The sequence below is a fragment of the Anolis carolinensis genome, chromosome 1 (assembly GCF_035594765.1).
Source record: "Anolis carolinensis isolate JA03-04 chromosome 1, rAnoCar3.1.pri, whole genome shotgun sequence".
Taxonomy (NCBI): domain Eukaryota; kingdom Metazoa; phylum Chordata; class Lepidosauria; order Squamata; family Dactyloidae; genus Anolis; species Anolis carolinensis.
The window spans coordinates 351,602,945-351,622,543 of NC_085841.1; the positions used below are offsets into that span (position 1 = coordinate 351,602,945).

A 19,599-nucleotide genomic window follows, 5' to 3' on the forward strand; every position below is an offset into this window, starting at 1 on the left:
CACAAATATGAGAAGTTTTGCAAATATTATTCATATGTTATCCCATGTGAAGTCATGCATCGTAGTGACAAATATGTTTTGAGGTATATAACCTACTATATATACTCATATATTGAGTCTAGAAGTTTTGGTCAGAAACCTGGGTTGAATTAAGTACTTGTACTTTAGTTCTTATCTAAAACAGAATCATCCTCTTCTCTGAGCAGAGTGGCAAAAAGCGAGATTCTGGTTTGTCCTGGGAGAATCTAAAAGAACATCGACACGGTCTCCCTCTGCCATAACACCACTTTTGACCTTTTAAAAGTCAGCTTTATATATGGGTGTATAAGGTAATTTACTATTTTAAAAGAAGTCTTAGGTGCTACTTCTTCCTAAAAACAGTTAAGTGGACCCCTAGTTTCTGTTTAAAGACCAATTTATCTTATGGTATTTTGAAGCTGTAATAAAAATCTAAATAAGTATTAATACAGCTTTCTTCTGATTAATGTTCTTTACTTCCTTCAAGTTTTTGAAAAGGGATTACTAACTTTTTCACTTCAGGGTGATTTCCATAGCTACTTGTGGAGCTCTGGCTTTCTTGTGGCCAAAGAGGAGTGTAACTTTGAGGCTAGAAAAGGTGAATGCAAGCCGCAGGCATCACCTCTGTAGTGTAGTTCTGAGTCCATTAGGGCAGGTCCATGGAGGCTGCATTGTCTCCTTTGTAACTTTAATGATCCAATAACACTTAATAGCTGGGAGGTGGAAAAAATACCAGAAATGTATATGAACACATGGCAGTCCTGTGGCAAAGATTCAGAGTGCTGTTGGCTGAGAAGACTGGGGCAAAACCCACAATAATAATCTGATGTCATGTTTGGAAAGAATCTATGCGTTTACACTTTCCTTGGTTGTTCATTAGCAGGAATGGGGGTGTGATATTGGTACTTCCATCATCATTCAAGATTGCACTTCCGTCATCAGTCAACATTAGTTGTGCTTATTAGGGCAGATGGGAGTTGCATTCAATAACATATGTAGACTTTTAGTGCCAGTGAAACAATGTGAACTAAAGGAGCAAGCCAAGGTGCTGATCCTATTCTAGTTGTAGGTTCAGCAGCTTGAATAATTCCTATAAAGTTCTGACAACAATCCATAAACTGTTCACTGCTCCACTGACGTAGGAGTCGGCAGACACCACTGTCACATTCCCCAATGCTGGTTTATAGCCTTGCATAAAAAAGTTACATTTTTGGACTATAATGTCCACAATTTCCCAGTTGTAGTATGCTTTTTGGCTTGACACAATCTGCACATCTATCAGATATTTATGGTTTCCTCCTTTCTTCTGCTGACTATGGCATACAGTAACATGAATGTCACATACTGGAATTGACTGTACATAAAGACAGAATCACGGAGTTGGAGGGGGTCTCATAAGCTACCTAGTCCAACTCTCTGCTTACTGGATGAAACATTATCCTAAGACATTTCCCAAATATGTCTGCTCAAAAAAACAAAACAAAAAAACCAGCAAGGGAAAGTTTACCATCTTTCTAGGTGAACTGGCTCTATTGTCAAATTCCTGGGAATGAACAGATGCAATCTGAACATTATTTGGCTAAACTTTACACTCCTGCAGAATATTGCATTGGAGGATCTTCAGGTTTCCTTTAGTTTCTATACAATACATGTACAGTTCCACCACTCTGTTCTGTACCATACTGTACATTGGGAATATAATGTCCAGTTCTGGGCCAAGAATTTCAAGAAGGATATTGACAAGCGACAGCATGTGTGGAGGGAGGTGACTAAGCTGGTCAAAGGTCTGGAAACCAAACCCTGTAAGGAATGGCTTAGGGAGCCTGTTATATTTGGCTTGGAGATTAATAATTGAAAGGTAATATGATAGCCATATTTAAATATCTTCCAACAGTAGGGGATTCAAAGAGATCTTCTAGCAATTTTGAGACTAATTGAAAAAAAGAAGTTTGTAGCATAAGCTTTTGTAGACTGGGTTTAGTTCATTAGATGTAATACATTCAAAGTATAAGAAAAGAGAGTCCAGCTAAACAACATTAAGGAAAACCTCTTTACAGTAGAATAGACTGCCTCATGGCATGGTGGATGCTCCTTCTTTGAATATGAACAAATGATGATGACAGTGATAGATTTCTCTGGACTTTCCCCATCAGTGCATGTTCCCAAAGAAACTTACAACACAAAACAAGAAAAATGAAAAGAGATGCCAAACTTTTAGGAGGGCTTTAGTTGTATTTCTTCATGGCAGGGGATTAGACTTAGATGGCCTATTGTTCCAACCCTATAATTTTGTGATTCTATGTGTTGTATTTTTAGTTAGGAAAATAATATTTATTTGCACTGAAGGCCTCTTCACATATGGTAGTGAATGAATTCCCATTTCTTTTCATTTTTTTCTTGTCATCATAATCATCATTGCTACTATCAACAATATCTTTTTCTTTTCCTTCTTCATAGCCCATAGTTGAATCCTATATTCCTAGTGGATTTGTGGGTAAGGGGCTTTCCCACCTCAGTTGATGCAAATTTTGCAGGTGGCACATGCCAATTCAATGACTATATATACATCGACACTTTACAGAGATCAAAGAGTACATGTCAAGGACAGAACGCCACAAGATTCAAAGTAACAGAGTTTATTAGATTACAGAACTCAAAAATGCCCGTAAAAACACAAGGGCCAGGCAATTTTTGCCTTTAGGAGCAAAAAGGGGCAAAAGTAAATGTTCAAAAGATAAACCGGATTAAACCGGAGTTTAATCCGGGTAAAAAACAAACTGCTTTCTTCAGCCTGGGTATAAACAAACGAAAGGCAAGGAACAAAAGATACAAGGAATGCAACTAATTGGCAGCAGATTCCTCTCTGCTGCCAACACTGAGTTTAGAGTAACTTGCGTCGCTCCCACACACACACACAGCAGACAGGATCTCCAACACGAGCAGACGCAGCCAGGGATTTTAGCAGTAGAGTAGACCAGTTCCGTTCCGTAGATCAAAGCCAGAAGCAGACGTTTGTAGTTTTTCCAAGTCCAAGAAGGGGGGAAGACAAGCCGTGGTCAGTTCAGTCCGAGTTCTCAAAGCAGGAGACGGCGTCCGTCAGGAAGACGACGGAAGGTCAAGGTCTCAGCACAGGAAAGTACACAAGTCTTCAGGGAAGCGTCCCACACACACACACGAATCCCAAGCGTTTGCCCAGATTACCTTGCCCGACGCAATTTGCAATTGCTCCCAAGCCCCATTTTATGCCAGTTACAAATCTTCATCACTGTCAGCTGCCCTCCTTAACCCGGGCGTTTCCTCATCACTTTCCTCGTCAGAGCTGGAACACCTCTGACTACGCCCAACAGCATCTCCAGCTGTGGATCCCGTCCCATCCCTCCAGCTACGCCATGGGTCTAATCCTGAAGGTCCCCATTCATCTTCTGCCCCATCATGGCCAGTGGCCCCCAATTCCTCCCTTACCCGAGTCCAATCCATCTCATCCTCCTCTGAGCTAACCAGCCCTTCCTCCATTCTCTCCGTGAACCCTTCGAAAGACTCTTCGTCAGAGGGTGCTGCAAATATGTCTCGCAGTCTTTTTCTCTCTCGCTCCTCGAGAGTATCCGACTCTCGAGGAGTCTTACGCCCACGCCTGTCAGAAACAGAGCCACGAGGCTCAATCATAACACTACATCACTGTACTTTCAATGGTACATAAGAAAGGAAACAATGTTTGAAATACATATATGATGGAATTGCCTTTAGTGCACCAAAACGTTTATCTACCATGATATATTTATTGTACAGAAGCAGAGAACTTTTGTGCTGCTGTTTTGTTGGTCCAAAAGTCTTACACATTGACCCAGAGATGAATCAAACACTTCACCTATCAATAGAAATCTCAAGATTTTGGATAGCAGGGATTTAGGACAATGCTGCTGTGGATATGTGCTTCTGGCATGTCTGTGCCAGGTCGAAATGCTAGAATAGGCAAACAGAGATAATTTTCTACACATTTCTTTCTACAAATACCATTTTCAGGGGAGGCAGAAACAAACAATAAAGATCAAAGAAATAAGAGTTGTGTAAAATGCAGTATGTATGTATATCAGCATGTACACACTATTTGGGGGGTAATTTTCTTTTACATAAAAAGAAAGCAATGTTTTTATTCAGTTCCTTTAGCTGCTTATGTGAAAAGATGATACAAATGTGACTGTTTGGTTAGTTCATCCTAAAACAGATAGTGCTTGTAGATGATGTGCTGCTGAGAAATAATTCCTGACAGTTATAACTGAAGCAGATAGACCGTTCTGTCAACCACCAAATAATGCCGTAAAACAAAAAAGGGTTCTGCTTATCGCTTTTCGTGTTTTCATGCTTGTCAGACAGTTTAACAGTGCATTACCTATAACAAAGGGTCTCTGTATTATTCCCGTTGTCTGCCTCTGGTCATGGTTTTAACCTTGTCCAGCTCTGGGCCTTTGCTGACATGCCTTCCTTTTATTACTTATTACTGTGGTTATGTACACAATATAGGAAAGACACGGGGATGCAGCTTGTCAAACAGATGTAGTGGGTTAGGAAACATCACAAAGCAATCTGTGGAAGGCACATAGGTCTCCCAAGATCTGATGATAATGATAGTCTTGCAGATAACCTTCTATTTAACCCTATATCTCTGATATGTCCTCCTAGATCTCCTGCAAACATCCCAGAGTGAATAGAGAGAGGAGAGAATTTCCAGTTTTTTCCTATCCAAAGGTTTTTGTTTCCCATTTCCCGTGGTTACAGTGGAAATAATATTCCCTCCCATGCCTTTGAGAAGTACAGCTTTGGAGTCATCTTTGATTCTTCACTTGTCAGCAATGTGTCTTGACTTTTCACCTTTTTATCAAGGTGCCTTCTGCTCCTCTTTCAAGTGCCTTGTCAAGGCCCATGTCTCTACTATACTGTTTCCTGAACAATCACCCCCCGCCCCCCATTGCTGTTTGATGCTCTCATATACTTTCATCACCTCCATTCCTTGACATCCTATCCTCCTCCTAGTTGCACTGATCTAATGTAGCTTGTAAATCCCTATGGGCAAGAAGTGTCTCATATCTGTTTTTCTTGCATTAATGTGGCAACGTTTCCCAGCCTGGTGCCCTCCAGGTGGGTTGGATTACAGCTTCCATCACCCCAATCCATCCTGGCTGTTGCTCACAGATGTTGCAGTTCAGTGTGATTGGAGGGCATTCCAATATCTGGGAACAGCTGGTAAACAACAATAATAACAGTGAGAGCAATAGTACAGGACACTATTGTTTCCTTACTTAATGGGGCAATATCCCATAGAGAGGCGGTAGTGTGTAGTGGTATGAGCATTGGACTATGACTGGAGATCAGGGTTTGAATAAGGACTTGGCAGTGGAAACTCACCACTCTATCGTCTTCAAAGAACAGCAAATGAAAACCTCTGAATAAATCCTCTCAAACAGACCCTATAATATGTTCACATTACAAAACAAAACATGTTCCATACTTTAAGTTTTTTTTCCGCTTATCAGGACAACAATCATGATTTCAAGTTAAAACAACAGTAGATATGATTATATAAAATAAAGGAATAAAAATAGATTGAATTCATTGGCTTTTATACTAGTGGAAGAATTCATTTTATCATGCTAACACCAGCATAATTTTGCAAGTACTGCTGCTAATATCACCACTATTAATAGCTTTACTATTGTGTAGTAGGACAGGTTAAGCACTGCTTATCCAGAAATCTGAAATCCTCCAAAATTTGAAATTGTCCACTTGAGTGACTGGGGTTGAGTGGCACCTTTTTTTCTCTGTTCAGCGTACACAAATTTTGTTTCATGCACAAAATTATTAAAAATAATGTATATAAAATTACCTTCATGCTATGTACTTAATAAAGTATATATAAAGCATAAATGAATTTGGTATTTAAAATTGGGTCCCACATCTCAAGATACAGTATCTTATTATGTTTGTACAGGTTGAGTATACAAATACATTACACTATGTAAATTTACATTACACTATGTAAATTTTTCTGTTCTTTGTTTGAAAGTGTTATTTCTTGTTTAATTGTGCGATCCTTACTTTAAAAGTAGTTGTTATACTCAAGAAACTTCGTTTTTGTGGCCGAAGGTAGTACGTACTATTATTTCCTTCAGTCTAGGCACTTCATTTGTAATTTTCCTTATGAAAATATGCCATTTTTAACCTTTTAGTGTGCAGACTGCAACAAAGTTTTTTGCAGTTTAATAAACTTTTTCCAGGTTTTTATGATAGAACCAAATAGGAAATAACATTTATAACCTAGGAACAAAAAGCGTGTTACATAATGTTATGTGTGTGCAAGTATATGATTCTGAAAACCTTTTGCCAAGATCTTTTGTGCATATATGGTGCCATTTTGGCTGCATGAGGTACTGGGAATGTATCACTTTGTGTATGTAGGTGTTCCCATTATCCCATTAGTCCCATGGCTTATTTTATTACTTGTGACACAAGCAGCAACTTCAGAAGGTGATTCTAATTTTAATGATGTCCTCTAAGCTTTTTCATTCCAATTTCATGCTGCTTAAGTATGAATAAGTCTATCACCTAATAAATATATACATTTCTGTTTGTCCTCAGGAAGCAACAACTGGAGAGTGTGGAAAGGAAGGCTCTAATGTTCAAGTTACCTCAGGACAGAACAACTGTAACCCAACAGGGGCAGGAAACTCCCAGAGTTTGGTCACCCCTGCCGGCGTCTCTGCAGGTACTTCAGCAGCAGCATCGTTCTTCATAAGGTTAGCTTTTGTTTTTATGGTTTATACATTGGATGTTGGGTATTGAATGTCTATAGACCTAAAGGTTGTTGAGCTTCATTGTTAGAGGTGGAAGCTCAGATGACTGAATGTAGGGAAGCTCCTTGGATGGATTAAGAAATTATTATATCATGAAAACACAAATCTGGAGATGCTGCAGGAATGGGGTATGTTGTGATGGAGTTGGAGTTTGGGTGGAAAAGGAGCAAAGGGGAGGGTGAGGGTTAAAATCCCTACTTCTACCTACGATATTTCTGGTGTACATTCTGCCTTCCCAACCCGCCTTTGGAAAGGAAAAGTGGTGGTCCTAAAGTATATCATTCTAGCTACAAAAGACATCCACTCCATTACTCGCTTTTTTCTCATTTGTCAGACAAAATGCAGTCTGTGGGGCATTTGAACATCCAGATCTTTTCTTGTCCTCGTGTCTCTACAAACAAACCACCACAAATCAGTGCTGCCATAGAAATCCCTCATATTTCCTGCACACAGCCAGAACCCAGTGGATCCTGTGCCCTTGACACCAGCAATTGTAGAAAGTCTCCAGAAAAAAGTGGTAAAAAACTGTAAATAAAATTGCTATTTTTAACCAGAAAGAACACCACTTTTGGAATCTCTAGGGCTTCTTCTACACTGCTGTATAAAATCCAGATTGTCTGCTTTGAACTGGATTATATGACAGGCTAGACTCATAAAATCCAGTTCAAAGCAGATAATGTGGGTTGTCTGCTTTGATAATCTGGACTACTTACTTAGGTGATCCCTCGTTATCTGAGTATTATGGCCTTCCAAGTGTAGTGTCTTGGCGGTGGGTACATAGGTGACTGCGGAGTCCTATTCTTGACTCGTATGTTCTTCCACAGTGAGGACATCGATTTCTAGGTGGAAGGCGGTCTCGGTCAGGGTTGCCTTGACGCGTCTTCCTCCTGGCACATTTCTCCCTTTCGCCCTCTATTTGTGTCTCTTTGAATTGGACTGCACTGCTGGTCACAGCTGACGTCCAGTTAGAGTGCTCAAGGGCCAGGGCTTCCCACTTCTCAGTGTCTATGTCACAGTTTTTGAGGTTAGCTTTAAGCCCATCTTTAAATATCTTTTCCTGTCCACCAACATTCTATTTTCCGTTCTTGAGCTGGGAGTATAGTAACTGCTTTGGGAGATGGTGATTGGGCATTCAGACAACATGGCCAGTCCAGCAGAGTTGATGGCGTACAACCATCGCTTCAATGCTGGTGGTTTTTGCTTCTTTCCACATGCTACATTTGTCCACCTGTCTTCCCCAGAGATTTTCAGGATTTGTTTTGGAGGCAATGCCGATGGAATCATTCCAGGAGTTGAGTGTCATATCTGTAGACAGTCCACGTTTCACAGACATATAACAGGGTTGGGAGGACAATAGCTTTATAAACAAGCACCTTGGTATCTTGCAAACTATATGGCAGTGTAGAAAGAGCCTAGGTCTTCCAGCATGACTATAGTCAACATTTATAGAGTCGCACTGGAGGACTTAGGAATTCATAGAAAAGAACATTTTAATCAAATCCTCAAACAATCAAATCTGTAAAAAATCAAGCCTGCAAATACAGAGGGTCAACTCTGCTTGAATATGTAGTCATGTCAAGATCATAAACAGTTGGATTTAATTGTTAATTCTCATGTATTCCCTCTTTAATTCTCACATTGATTCCATCTTTCTTTTATACATTCTGTTTGCATGCTATTATAACTTGGACAGAATTTGTTTTATTACACTCACTGAAATGCATGTGCATTTACATTTTGAGTTAAAGTGTTCTCGCTTAAAAGTGGTTACGCAACATCATCAAAGGTAATTATCTACTGTTCTTATATTTCCTTTTATATTTTGATTCATTTAGCTCAAGATGAAGTACGAAGCATTGTCTCTCTCATTCTCTTGCTGTCTTGCATATGCAAATAAACACTGACACCAGAATAAATTTTGAAACAAAACTGGTCCAATCTCTCCTTAAGGGAGGGGCAACCTAAACCAGTGTCAGGTCTTGCAGAGAGAACAAAATGTCAGAGCAAAAGTCATTCATCAGCAAGATCTTTTGGGCTGAATATTGACTGTGGGGGTTTGGCAGAAAGAATTGCTTCCTGCCTGGAACTGGCATAAGAAGAAAGCTTTCATTTTAACAAAATTTAAAAGGTTAGAGGGCAATATGCAGTAAAAAGGGCCCTGATTTAGCCAGTTGTAGGAAATGAAGAAAATCTGTGTATCATAAAGGAAGAAAAGTTATTTTTGTTCAAATCTTGGAAGCACAAGGGTATAGCAATATTATTTTAGTAAAATCACATAGCTAGTAATACTATTACTTTAAAAAGGCAATGGGTAATATTTGTTACGGGTTTGTTGAAAAACAAACTGCGTGCAGTCCTGTCCAGACTTATCCAGTCCTTTGTTGTATCCACAATGAGCAAAAGAAAAACAAGCCACGAAAATGGAAGAGAAAATCAAAATTTACTCTTAAGTAGCAGAGTCAAAAATCATAATAAAACTTCCAGCAACAAAAACTCACATAAAGTCTCTTGCATTAAATTCATGCAACTTCATAGTAGGCTCTCAGCAAACATTCAGTAAGTCCCCCAGTAAGTCCCCAAGTAAGTTCCCAAGTAAGTCCCCAAAAGACATTACAAACATTCCCAGATATACCCCATTCAGGGAGTGGCTCAAGCCTGTTAGCCCTGATTGTTCCAATTACTCAACCATGAGTTGTAATTAACCAGGTGTTTTTCTCTTAACACACACTTACACAAGTAGTGATCCCACAGAAACTTAGTCACATACATGCATATACAGTAATAATAATTACTTACTTTTTGTACAACAATCAGTCCTGCACAAAAATGGAAACAAATTGAAAAAACCTTCCTGCATTTTTAACATGAGAGAACACTTTTCTATGAATATCTAGGAACTCAGCACAGAGTTCCTATGGTCAACATCTGCCAGAAGTTGACCATTGAATCATACTAGAGGACCTATGGGAGCCTAATGCTTATCATTTGGGGGAATTTAATTGCTTTTTAAATATTTTGATCACATATATATTGTAAAGAAAAAAAAACAAATTTATTATTACCTTATTGCTAATGTGTTACTCTTGACAACACTAACATGTTAATGTGTTGTCTAAGGCTTTCATGGCCAGAATTACTGGGTTGCTGTGAGTTTTCCAGTTAACACCTCCCAAGAAAGGATTCTCTCAAGGCAGGAAGCAGCCAGGCTTTGAATCTGCAAGGCAATTTAATGCTAATCAAGGTGATCAATTGCAACACTCACACTTCCCTCAAATAGACGAGTTTTTTCTCCCACCATGGACTTTCCACAGATATGTAAGCCTCACTTGCCTAGTTTCCAACAGACCTCACACCTCTTGAGGATGCCTGCCATAGATGTGGATGAAACATCAGGAGAGAATGTTTCTGGAACATGGCCATACAGCCCAGAAAACTCAAAGCAACCCACTCACATGTTACTTTTGAAAAATAACATCTCTAACTTTGTTTTTTCAAAGACTTTGCTGTTGTTTTAGAGTTCTTTTCAGTATGCGAGCCTTTGTAATCTAATCTTATAGAACTGAGAAAAGGTGAGAGTCCTGTGATGGACTCCACTTCCAAGCGGGGAGATGTTTTACTGTATAGTGCTGACTCAGGATTCATTAGGAAGGAAGTTGCAAAATGAGCTTTTGTTATCCTGACATTTATTTACAAATATACTGGCTGAGGATTAGATAGGACTTGACAGCAGACACTGTTCTCCATCAGGATTTGAAAGAAATTAAACAGCACCACAATACCCTTATGGAAAATGATTTTACTATCTGTCTACCATATCAGCTTCCTGAATTTTTATCTTTTCCTTTGTCTCGTAGTTCCCACTGAAGCACATCACTAATATATTAACTATCAGCTATCAATTTCCAGAATTTAAGAAGCATTTTCTCAAGACATCCATGCAGTTATCTGTTAATTTATTTATATCTCACCTTTCTCCCAGACTAGAAATCAGGGCAGCTCAGAAAAGACAGAAAATTCATTAAAACACATGTACTTAAAACATGCAAAGCTGATAATAAAAGAGCATTAAACAACAACATAATTTAAAACATTAGAAATCTTTGTTGATGCTGTTAACTGCCTTCAAGTTGACTTAGACTCATGGTAGCCCCATAAATGAGAGAATGCCAAGTAACCCTATTTTCAACAGCTTTGCTCCGGTCTTGCAGATTCAGGACGATTGAGGAGTCTGTACATCTGGAATGTGGTCTTCCTCTTTTCCTACTGCCCTCCACTTTACCAAGCATTATCATCTTTTTTAGAGAGTCATGCCTCCTCATTATATGGCACCAAAGCAAGACAGTCTTGGTTCGGCCCTCTCAGCCTCTATGGAGATTACAGGCTTGATTGGTTTTAGGACCCACTTGTTTATCTTTTTAGCAGTTCATGATATCTACAAAACACTTCTCCAGCACCACATCTCAAATGAGATGGTTTTCTTCCTATCAACATTTTTCATTGCCCAGCTTTCACAACCATACATAGAAATGGGGAATGTGGTGGTATGGATGATCGCTTCTTTCTGATTCAGTGATATATCTTTATCTAGTCTCGTTTCTTCAATGCTGCCCTTCCAAATCTTAGCTGATTTCTTGACTGTAATTTCCAATCTTATTTTAAAACAAAGATAACATAAAAAAACATAAAACAACCTCTTGTTAAGGGTATCTCTATTTATGGACCATGTTTTTGTCTTTCCCTAACAAAAGCATGATAAAGCATAAATAATAAATAAGAGTATTGTGGAAGATTAAAAAAACAAAATGTGTGTGTGTGTGTGTGTGTGTGTGTGTGTGTACTTACGTGTACCCATAACATACATGATTGTGAATGTGCTTGCATAATAATTTGGCAGTATTAATTGCATTCTCTGTTCTGTGCTACAAACAATAGCCAATGTCCCTCCTTATGAATGTTTTCCCCCCAAGTTTGGATTATTAAACAAGCCAGAGATTAATCTGTCTCTGGTTGTTCCAATGCTTTCTGAATCCATCCATCACTTTTGCACATTTTAGGCCTTCAATGTTCACAGATGCCCAGAACTGTGCTTCAGCAATTTATCTTCAAAGGAAGCCTTTGCTAGACTTATTTCGAGAATTGGATGCTCAATCATATTTGCATGCCTCTGAGTTTGTGGATTAAAGAATCTAATTATTCACTAATGAGCATTAATGGTACATATAAACGGAGGGTCACTCTCCTATTACCGGCACCTGATGTTTTCCTGATAAGCATTTGGCCATTACGTTGACCATAAAATACAGTCAATAATTGAGGTGACGGGAAGAGCAGGCACCTTATCAGCTGTAGGCCTGGCAGGACAGCTTGACAGGACTCAAGATACTGATTGAGCAGTGACTGAGCATATGATCAGGCCATTGGAGCCGTGCACCTCTAATGAAATAGCAAAGAAAGCAGCCGAGTATTAGCACAACTGCTAAATGACTAATGTGTTTTCCTTCCAAGGCTCAAACGTTTCAATTAGTTCCGTGAAACTGTTCACTTGGCTATTCATTGTGAGCTGTGGGTGGTCATGGCTTCCAGAGGGCCTTGAATAATTCCTTGTGAGCCATTTGGGGATTGTACGGGGCTGGTGGTAGGGCTGGTTCAAGACATTTGCTTCCTGCAGCAGAGCAGCAGGTGAAATCCACCACCCACCAAAATGCATACTACTTAAAAGCTAGCTATGCTATTTTGTATGTTCAAAAATCCCATACACGTAGGAAACATATATGTATTTTGTGTTTAGACTTGTTTTCAATCTCTAGGATGAATGTATATGAAAATACAGTAATGAAGATATACAGCAACAATATAGGACAGTTTGAGCATCACTTGTCCAAAATGCATGAGATCAGAAGAGTTTTCAACTTCAGATTTTTTTGGGATTCTGGAATATCTGTATTTATTTATTTATTTACATCACTTTTACCTCGCCCTTCTCACCCATACGGACTCAGGGCGGCTTACAACAGTCGGCAATTTACATTGCCCAGAACACATTCAATAAAACAATAACAAAATCAATAAACATTACAACAATACCACATCAATTAAAAACTCTATTAAACTATTAAAACATGAATTATAAAATTTTAAAATGCATATGCAGTTAGATTCGTCCACTGACACCTTTTGTGTACGCCTTGATTCAAGCCATATCACCTCAGATATTTACTCCTTGAACGCTTGAGCACATATGTATTCACATCTTGGATATGAAACCCTACTCTAAACACAGAATTCATTTGTATTTTCCATTGATTTTATACATACAATATTTTTAATAATTTTGTTCATAGAAGAAAATTTGTGTATATTGAAAAATAAGAAAGCAAAGATATCACTGTTTCAGCCATACGTGTGGAAAATTTCAGATTTTTGTGATGACCCATGGGCCTTGTAGTCCTGCTCAGGACATTGTAATTCCTGATGAAGATGAAAACTTGGGTTTTTTACCTTCCCAGTCTGAACTGGATTCCTCTCAGCCAGATCTTTCCCAGGCAGATCTGGGAACCTTGCACCTGCAAGAAAGTTGTCTCCCAGAAGTATGTCAAACAAGCCCAGAGCCTACTTCTCCCGTGTTCTTGCGCCGGGAGTTTTGTAAACAACAGAGAAGTTTGGAATCAGCTTCGCGCAGGAGTGCGAGGATTGCAGCTAAGAATGTGGCCAATTAAGACTGCTTCTCGTGAGAATCTTTGGGGAGTCTCACATCTGGTCTCAGAGTTAGCTTTCGGTTCTGATTCCCAGAGAACTGCTTCGGCGGGAAAGCTAGACTCTATTTAGGTGTTTTACCCGCGTAGTAACTTCGCGGAGTCAATTCGTCAGCCTACGGAGCGAGTTGTGTCTGGACAGCGCGCTCCGATTCAAGCCTCGCTCCTGCTCAAGCCTTGCCTTGCTATCCAGCCTTCGCCTTGCTTCCCAGCCTTTGTTTATCTACGGACTTTGCCTTGTTTCCCAGGATCAATCCTTGCCTTGTTCCACGGATTTTATCAAGTTATTCCACGGACCTTGTTCTTGTTCTTAGTTACCTTGTTCCACGTTCAAGCCCTGTTTCAAGTATCAAGTTATTTCCTAGCCTCGCTCAAGTTTCATGGACTAAAGGACCTTGTCATCTCCCCTCACTTTGCTTGGCAAAGTGAGTGTTTCGGTTATTGGATTACAACTTTGGACCTTAATATTTCTTATTGGACATTGCTTTTTTGGACTAATTCTGACCTTTCCTGAAAGGTCTAATTCTGGACTATTTTCTACACTTGTTTTTATTAACTTTATATATTCCTTCAATAAAGATATTAGATAGATTCTGGCCTCTGTGTATGGTTATTGGTGCTCTGCAGCCTGGGTCGTGACAGTTTGACTCCGCCACCCTAAGCACCAATTAACCTCGGCCAGAATGTCTACCGGAGTCGTACCTGGGCCGAGCGGCCAGCCGATTACCTACACCATCGACAAGGATGAGGTGGACCGAATCCGTGATAAGCTCAATGCACAGGATGGAGAAATAAGGGGTTTGAAGGAACGCGGAATTCGTCTTCCGGCCATGGCGTTGCCAACCAAGTTTACTGGAGAAGCTTCTAAGGTTCATGTCTTCCGTCGCCAATGTCAAGCTTATCTAGAGGCCCGTGCTGCCGAGTTTCCCCAAGAAGACATCAAAGTGGCATGGGTTTACAGTCTTCTAGACGGGCCAGCGGCCAGCTGGGCGACGGCACTGTACGACCAAGCCTCTCCACACCTAAGATCAGCGCAACACTTCTTGGACCACCTCAAGGAGACTTGGGGAATCGAGGACAATTTGGAGGCAGCCGGTCACAAACTCCGTCGCCTTTTCCAAGAAGACAGACCTATGTCTCAGTATATAGCCGAGTTCCGAGTACTGGCCCACAACACCGGCTGGAACGATGTAGCCCTCAGGGGACAATTCCGGGAGGGTCTCAACATTGAAATGCTGGAAGAAATCTCCAAGGTGGATCCTCCCCAGACCCTCGAGGCACTCATTGATCAATGTTTACGGGCTGAAGTCATGATTGCCAACAGGAAACAGTGGGTTCGAGGCCAGGGCAGTAGAGCCGGGGCAAAACCCCCCGCTCCCGCCAGCGTTCAGCCACGTCCGGTGTGGAGACCCCCACCGCCAACCCCATACCCCAGAGGAGGCGAGGAGGTGCCGATGCAGTTGGGCAATGTGCGTCCCAGACTAGATGCCGCCGAGAAGGCCCGTCGTCAACGCTTAAACCTCTGCTGGTACTGCGGGAACGGGGGCCACTTCGCCAGAGAGTGTCCAGCCAAAGGGAAGCCTGCCGCCCGTCTTGCGGCGGCGTCCTCCACGGAGACGAAGGCGTCTGAGCCGACTGGCACACAGCCGGCGGGGGAAGCCAACGACCGGGTGTAGAGAGGCTCGCCAACCCGGTCAAAAAATCCATCCAAGAGCCGCCAACCGGGGTCCTGTTCCTTCTCGTGGTCACATTATGGTCAGCAAAAAGGGGACCCGTCATGATCCACGCCATGATAGACTCTGGAGCTACCAACAATTTCATCGATAGAGAGTATGCCGACTCTCTGGGATTACAATATCATGATTTCAAGAATGCCCGTGTGGTGCAAGCCATAGACGGCCGCCCCCTCAAGACGGGCCCCGTAAGTCAGTGGTCGGAACCCACCAGGATGTGGATAAGGGAACATATGGAAGAGATTTCTTTCTTTGTTACCGAGGTTCCCCATTTCCCTGTGATTTTGGGAATCCCATGGCTGACTCTCCACGACCCTAACATCTCCTGGTCCAACAGAGAACTGCAGTTTGCTTCACCGTACTGCCAAAACCATTGCCTCGTAGCCAAGGTATGCCATGCCACAGACACCGAGCCCATCATCACCTTGCCAAAGAAGTACTCCGAGTATTGGGATGTATTCAATGAGAAAGAAGCCGAGAAATTACCCCCACATAGACCTTATGACTGTGCCATTGACTTGGTGGAGGGGGCCCCGATCCCGCGAGGGCATCTCTACTCCCTGACTGAACCAGAGCAAGAAGCTCTCAGGGAATTCCTAGAGACAAACCTTCGCAAGGGATTCATCAGACCCTCTCAATCCCCAGCCGCCTCCCCAGTGATGTTTGTGAAGAAGAAGTCAGGGGAACTACGCTTGGTGGTGGACTACAGAGCATTGAACAATATCACCAAGCGGAACAGCTATCCCCTGCCCTTAATCTCGGATCTACTGGATCGGCTTCGAGGAGCCAAGGTTTACACCAAGCTGGATCTTCGGGGGGCTTACAACTTAGTTCGCATCAGGGAAGGGGACGAGTGGAAGACCGCCTTCCAGACCAAATTCGGATTATTTGAGTCCCGAGTTATGAATTTCGGTTTATGCGGAGCCCCCGCAACGTTCCAGCATTTTGTCAATGACATTTTTCAGGACTATCTAGACAGGTTCTTGATAATCTACCTGGACGATTTTTTGGTGTTTTCTAGATCACAATCAGAACATGAGAACCACGTCAAAATGGTGTTACAACGATTGCGGGATCATGGACTTTATGCCAAGCTGGAAAAATGCGCCTTTGATCTACAAGAGGTAGATTTCCTTGGTTACCGCATCTCGCCTCTAGGGCTTTCCATGGACCCAGCCAAGGTTTCAGCAGTATTGGAATGGCGGGCGCCAACTAACAAGAAAGAGGTGCAGCGTTTCTTGGGGTTCGCGAACTATTACCGCAAGTTCATTCCAGATTTTGCCCGCTGGTCCGACCCCATCACTAGCTGCATCCGTGGAAAGCAGCCTTTCCGCTGGACTGATCAAGCAGAGAAAGGGTTCCAGCAACTAAAGAAACTATTCACCTCCCAGCCAATTCTACAGCACCCAAATCCTGGAACCCCTTTTGTGGTGCAAGCGGACGCCTCTGATGTGGCAATTGGGGCTGTACTCTTACAACCGGTGGGAGATCACCTCCATCCCTGTGCCTTTTATTCTCGTCAACTAACCACACCAGAGAGGAATTACACCATTTGGGAAAAAGAACTACTGGCCATAAAGGCAGCCTTTGAAACTTGGAGACATTGGCTAGAAGGGGCCAAATTTCCCATTGAAGTCCACACTGATCATCGTAATCTAGAACATCTAAGAACTGCCCGCAAACTAAATCAGAGGCAGCAACGTTGGGCTTTATTCTTTGAACGTTTCAACTTCCAGATCCATTATGTGACCCCAGCCCAAACCAAGCAAGCAGACGCCCTGTCACGTAAACCGGAATACGCTGCAGGACGCAAGGAGACCTTTGAATCCCAACTGCTACAACCCGAGAACTTTGCCACGCTCACGGTGGGGAACACCAAATCCATTCCCATTGGTTCAACTTCCCCTACTCCAGGACCCATCTGTGCTCAAGAAATCAGGGCTAGTCAGCAAGCAGATGCCTGGGCGCAGGACCAACTTCGCCAAGGTCTGCATTTTCCCTTTTCGCTTAAAGATGGGCTGCTCTGCTATAGAAATCATGTTTATATCCCACCCGGACCGGGCAGGGAAAAAGCGCTTCGTCTGTGTCATGACTGCAAACCAGCAGGACACTTCGGACTATTTAAAACTATGCATTTGATCCTAAGGGATTTTTGGTGGCCCAAGATCCGCAAGGATGTGGAAAAATATGTCAACACCTGCCCAGTATGCCAGCGCTCCAAGATACGAAGGGAGAAGCCCTCAGGGCTTTTACACCCCCTTCCTACCCCATCTCGCCCATGGGAAATAATTTCCGCGGATTTCATCACTGACCTACCACCTTCCTGTGGATTCACCACGATCTTAGTGGTGGTGGACCTTTTCACCAAGTTAGCCCATTTCATTCCCTGCGAAGGCCTCCCCACGGCCAAAGAAACTGCGGATCTATTTCTTCAACATGTTTTCAGACTACATGGATTGCCCAAGAGTTTAGTCACAGACCGTGGATCTCAATTCACCTCTCGTTTTTGGAAGGCACTACAAAAACTATTGGGCATAGACTCTCGCTTATCTTCAGCTCATCATCCCCAAACAGATGGGCAAACGGAGCGCACCAATGCCACTTTGGAGCAGTATCTTCGCTGTTATGTAAACTACCAACAGGACAATTGGGCTTCTCTGTTACCACTGTCTGAGTTTGCCTACAACAATGGAGTTCAAGCTTCTACAAAAGAAACGCCGTTCTTTGCAAACTACGGCTTCCATCCACGTTTCTTCCCCCCTGTCATTAAAACTTCAGAAGTTCCCGCAGCAGAAGATTGGCTGCAGGAACTCACAGCGGTGCAACAACTTTTGCTCCAGCAACTGGACCAAGCCAAGGAGGACTATAAACGCCACGCTGACAAACATCGCCAGCCGGGCCTCGAAATCAAGGTAGGAGATCGGGTTTTCCTGTCCACTCGCTTTCTGCCCTCCCACCGCCCTTGCCGGAAGCTAGATGCCCGCTTCATTGGCCCCTATCCAGTGGTGGCGCAATTAAACCCCGTGACTTTCAAACTCCAACTTCCGCGTTCAATGCGCATTCACCCAGTGTTTCACCGTTCCCTGCTCCTTCCGGCGGATGGTGTGCGACCTGATACAGACCAACCGGCCCCCCCTCCTGTTTTGATGAATGGGGAGGAGGAGTTCGAGGTTGAGGACATTTTGGATTCTCGCTTTCACCGCCGCCGCCTACAATATCTCATTGACTGGGTGGGTTTTGGCCCTGAGGAACGCTCTTGGGAAGACGCCTCCACAGTCCATGCTCCTGATCTAACCCGTCGCTTTCATCAGACCTATCCCACCAAACCGCGACCTCGCGCCTCGGGGAGAGGGCCCCAGTTTGGGAGGGGCCTTGAGGAGGGGGATAGTGTGATGACCCATGGGCCTTGTAGTCCTGCTCAGGACATTGTAATTCCTGATGAAGATGAAAACTTGGGTTTTTTACCTTCCCAGTCTGAACTGGATTCCTCTCAGCCAGATCTTTCCCAGGCAGATCTGGGAACCTTGCACCTGCAAGAAAGTTGTCTCCCAGAAGTATGTCAAACAAGCCCAGAGCCTACTTCTCCCGTGTTCTTGCGCCGGGAGTTTTGTAAACAACAGAGAAGTTTGGAATCAGCTTCGCGCAGGAGTGCGAGGATTGCAGCTAAGAATGTGGCCAATTAAGACTGCTTCTCGTGAGAATCTTTGGGGAGTCTCACATCTGGTCTCAGAGTTAGCTTTCGGTTCTGATTCCCAGAGAACTGCTTCGGCGGGAAAGCTAGACTCTATTTAGGTGTTTTACCCGCGTAGTAACTTCGCGGAGTCAATTCGTCAGCCTACGGAGCGAGTTGTGTCTGGACAGCGCGCTCCGATTCAAGCCTCGCTCCTGCTCAAGCCTTGCCTTGCTATCCAGCCTTCGCCTTGCTTCCCAGCCTTTGTTTATCTACGGACTTTGCCTTGTTTCCCAGGATCAATCCTTGCCTTGTTCCACGGATTTTATCAAGTTATTCCACGGACCTTGTCTTAGTTACCTTGTTCCACGTTCAAGCCCTGTTTCAAGTATCAAGTTATTTCCTAGCCTCGCTCAAGTTTCATGGACTAAAGGACCTTGTCATCTCCCCTCACTTTGCTTGGCAAAGTGAGTGTTTCGGTTATTGGATTACAACTTTGGACCTTAATATTTCTTATTGGACATTGCTTTTTTGGACTAATTCTGACCTTTCCTGAAAGGTCTAATTCTGGACTATTTTCT

The 19,599-nt window shown here is 42.7% G+C and overlaps 1 protein-coding gene across 3 annotated transcripts in view; it reads left to right on the top strand.

Annotated features, from left to right (window-relative positions):
• Nucleotides 1-19,599, top strand: part of kif26a (kinesin family member 26A) — a 212,271-nt gene that overhangs the window by 115,812 nt on the left and 76,860 nt on the right. For all 3 annotated transcript variants that reach the window (XM_062968538.1, XM_008105041.3, XM_062968539.1), the window contains one exon: nt 6,649-6,806. In XM_062968538.1, coding sequence (XP_062824608.1) covers nt 6,649-6,806 — 158 coding nt within the window. The remainder of the gene's footprint in view (nt 1-6,648; nt 6,807-19,599) is intronic.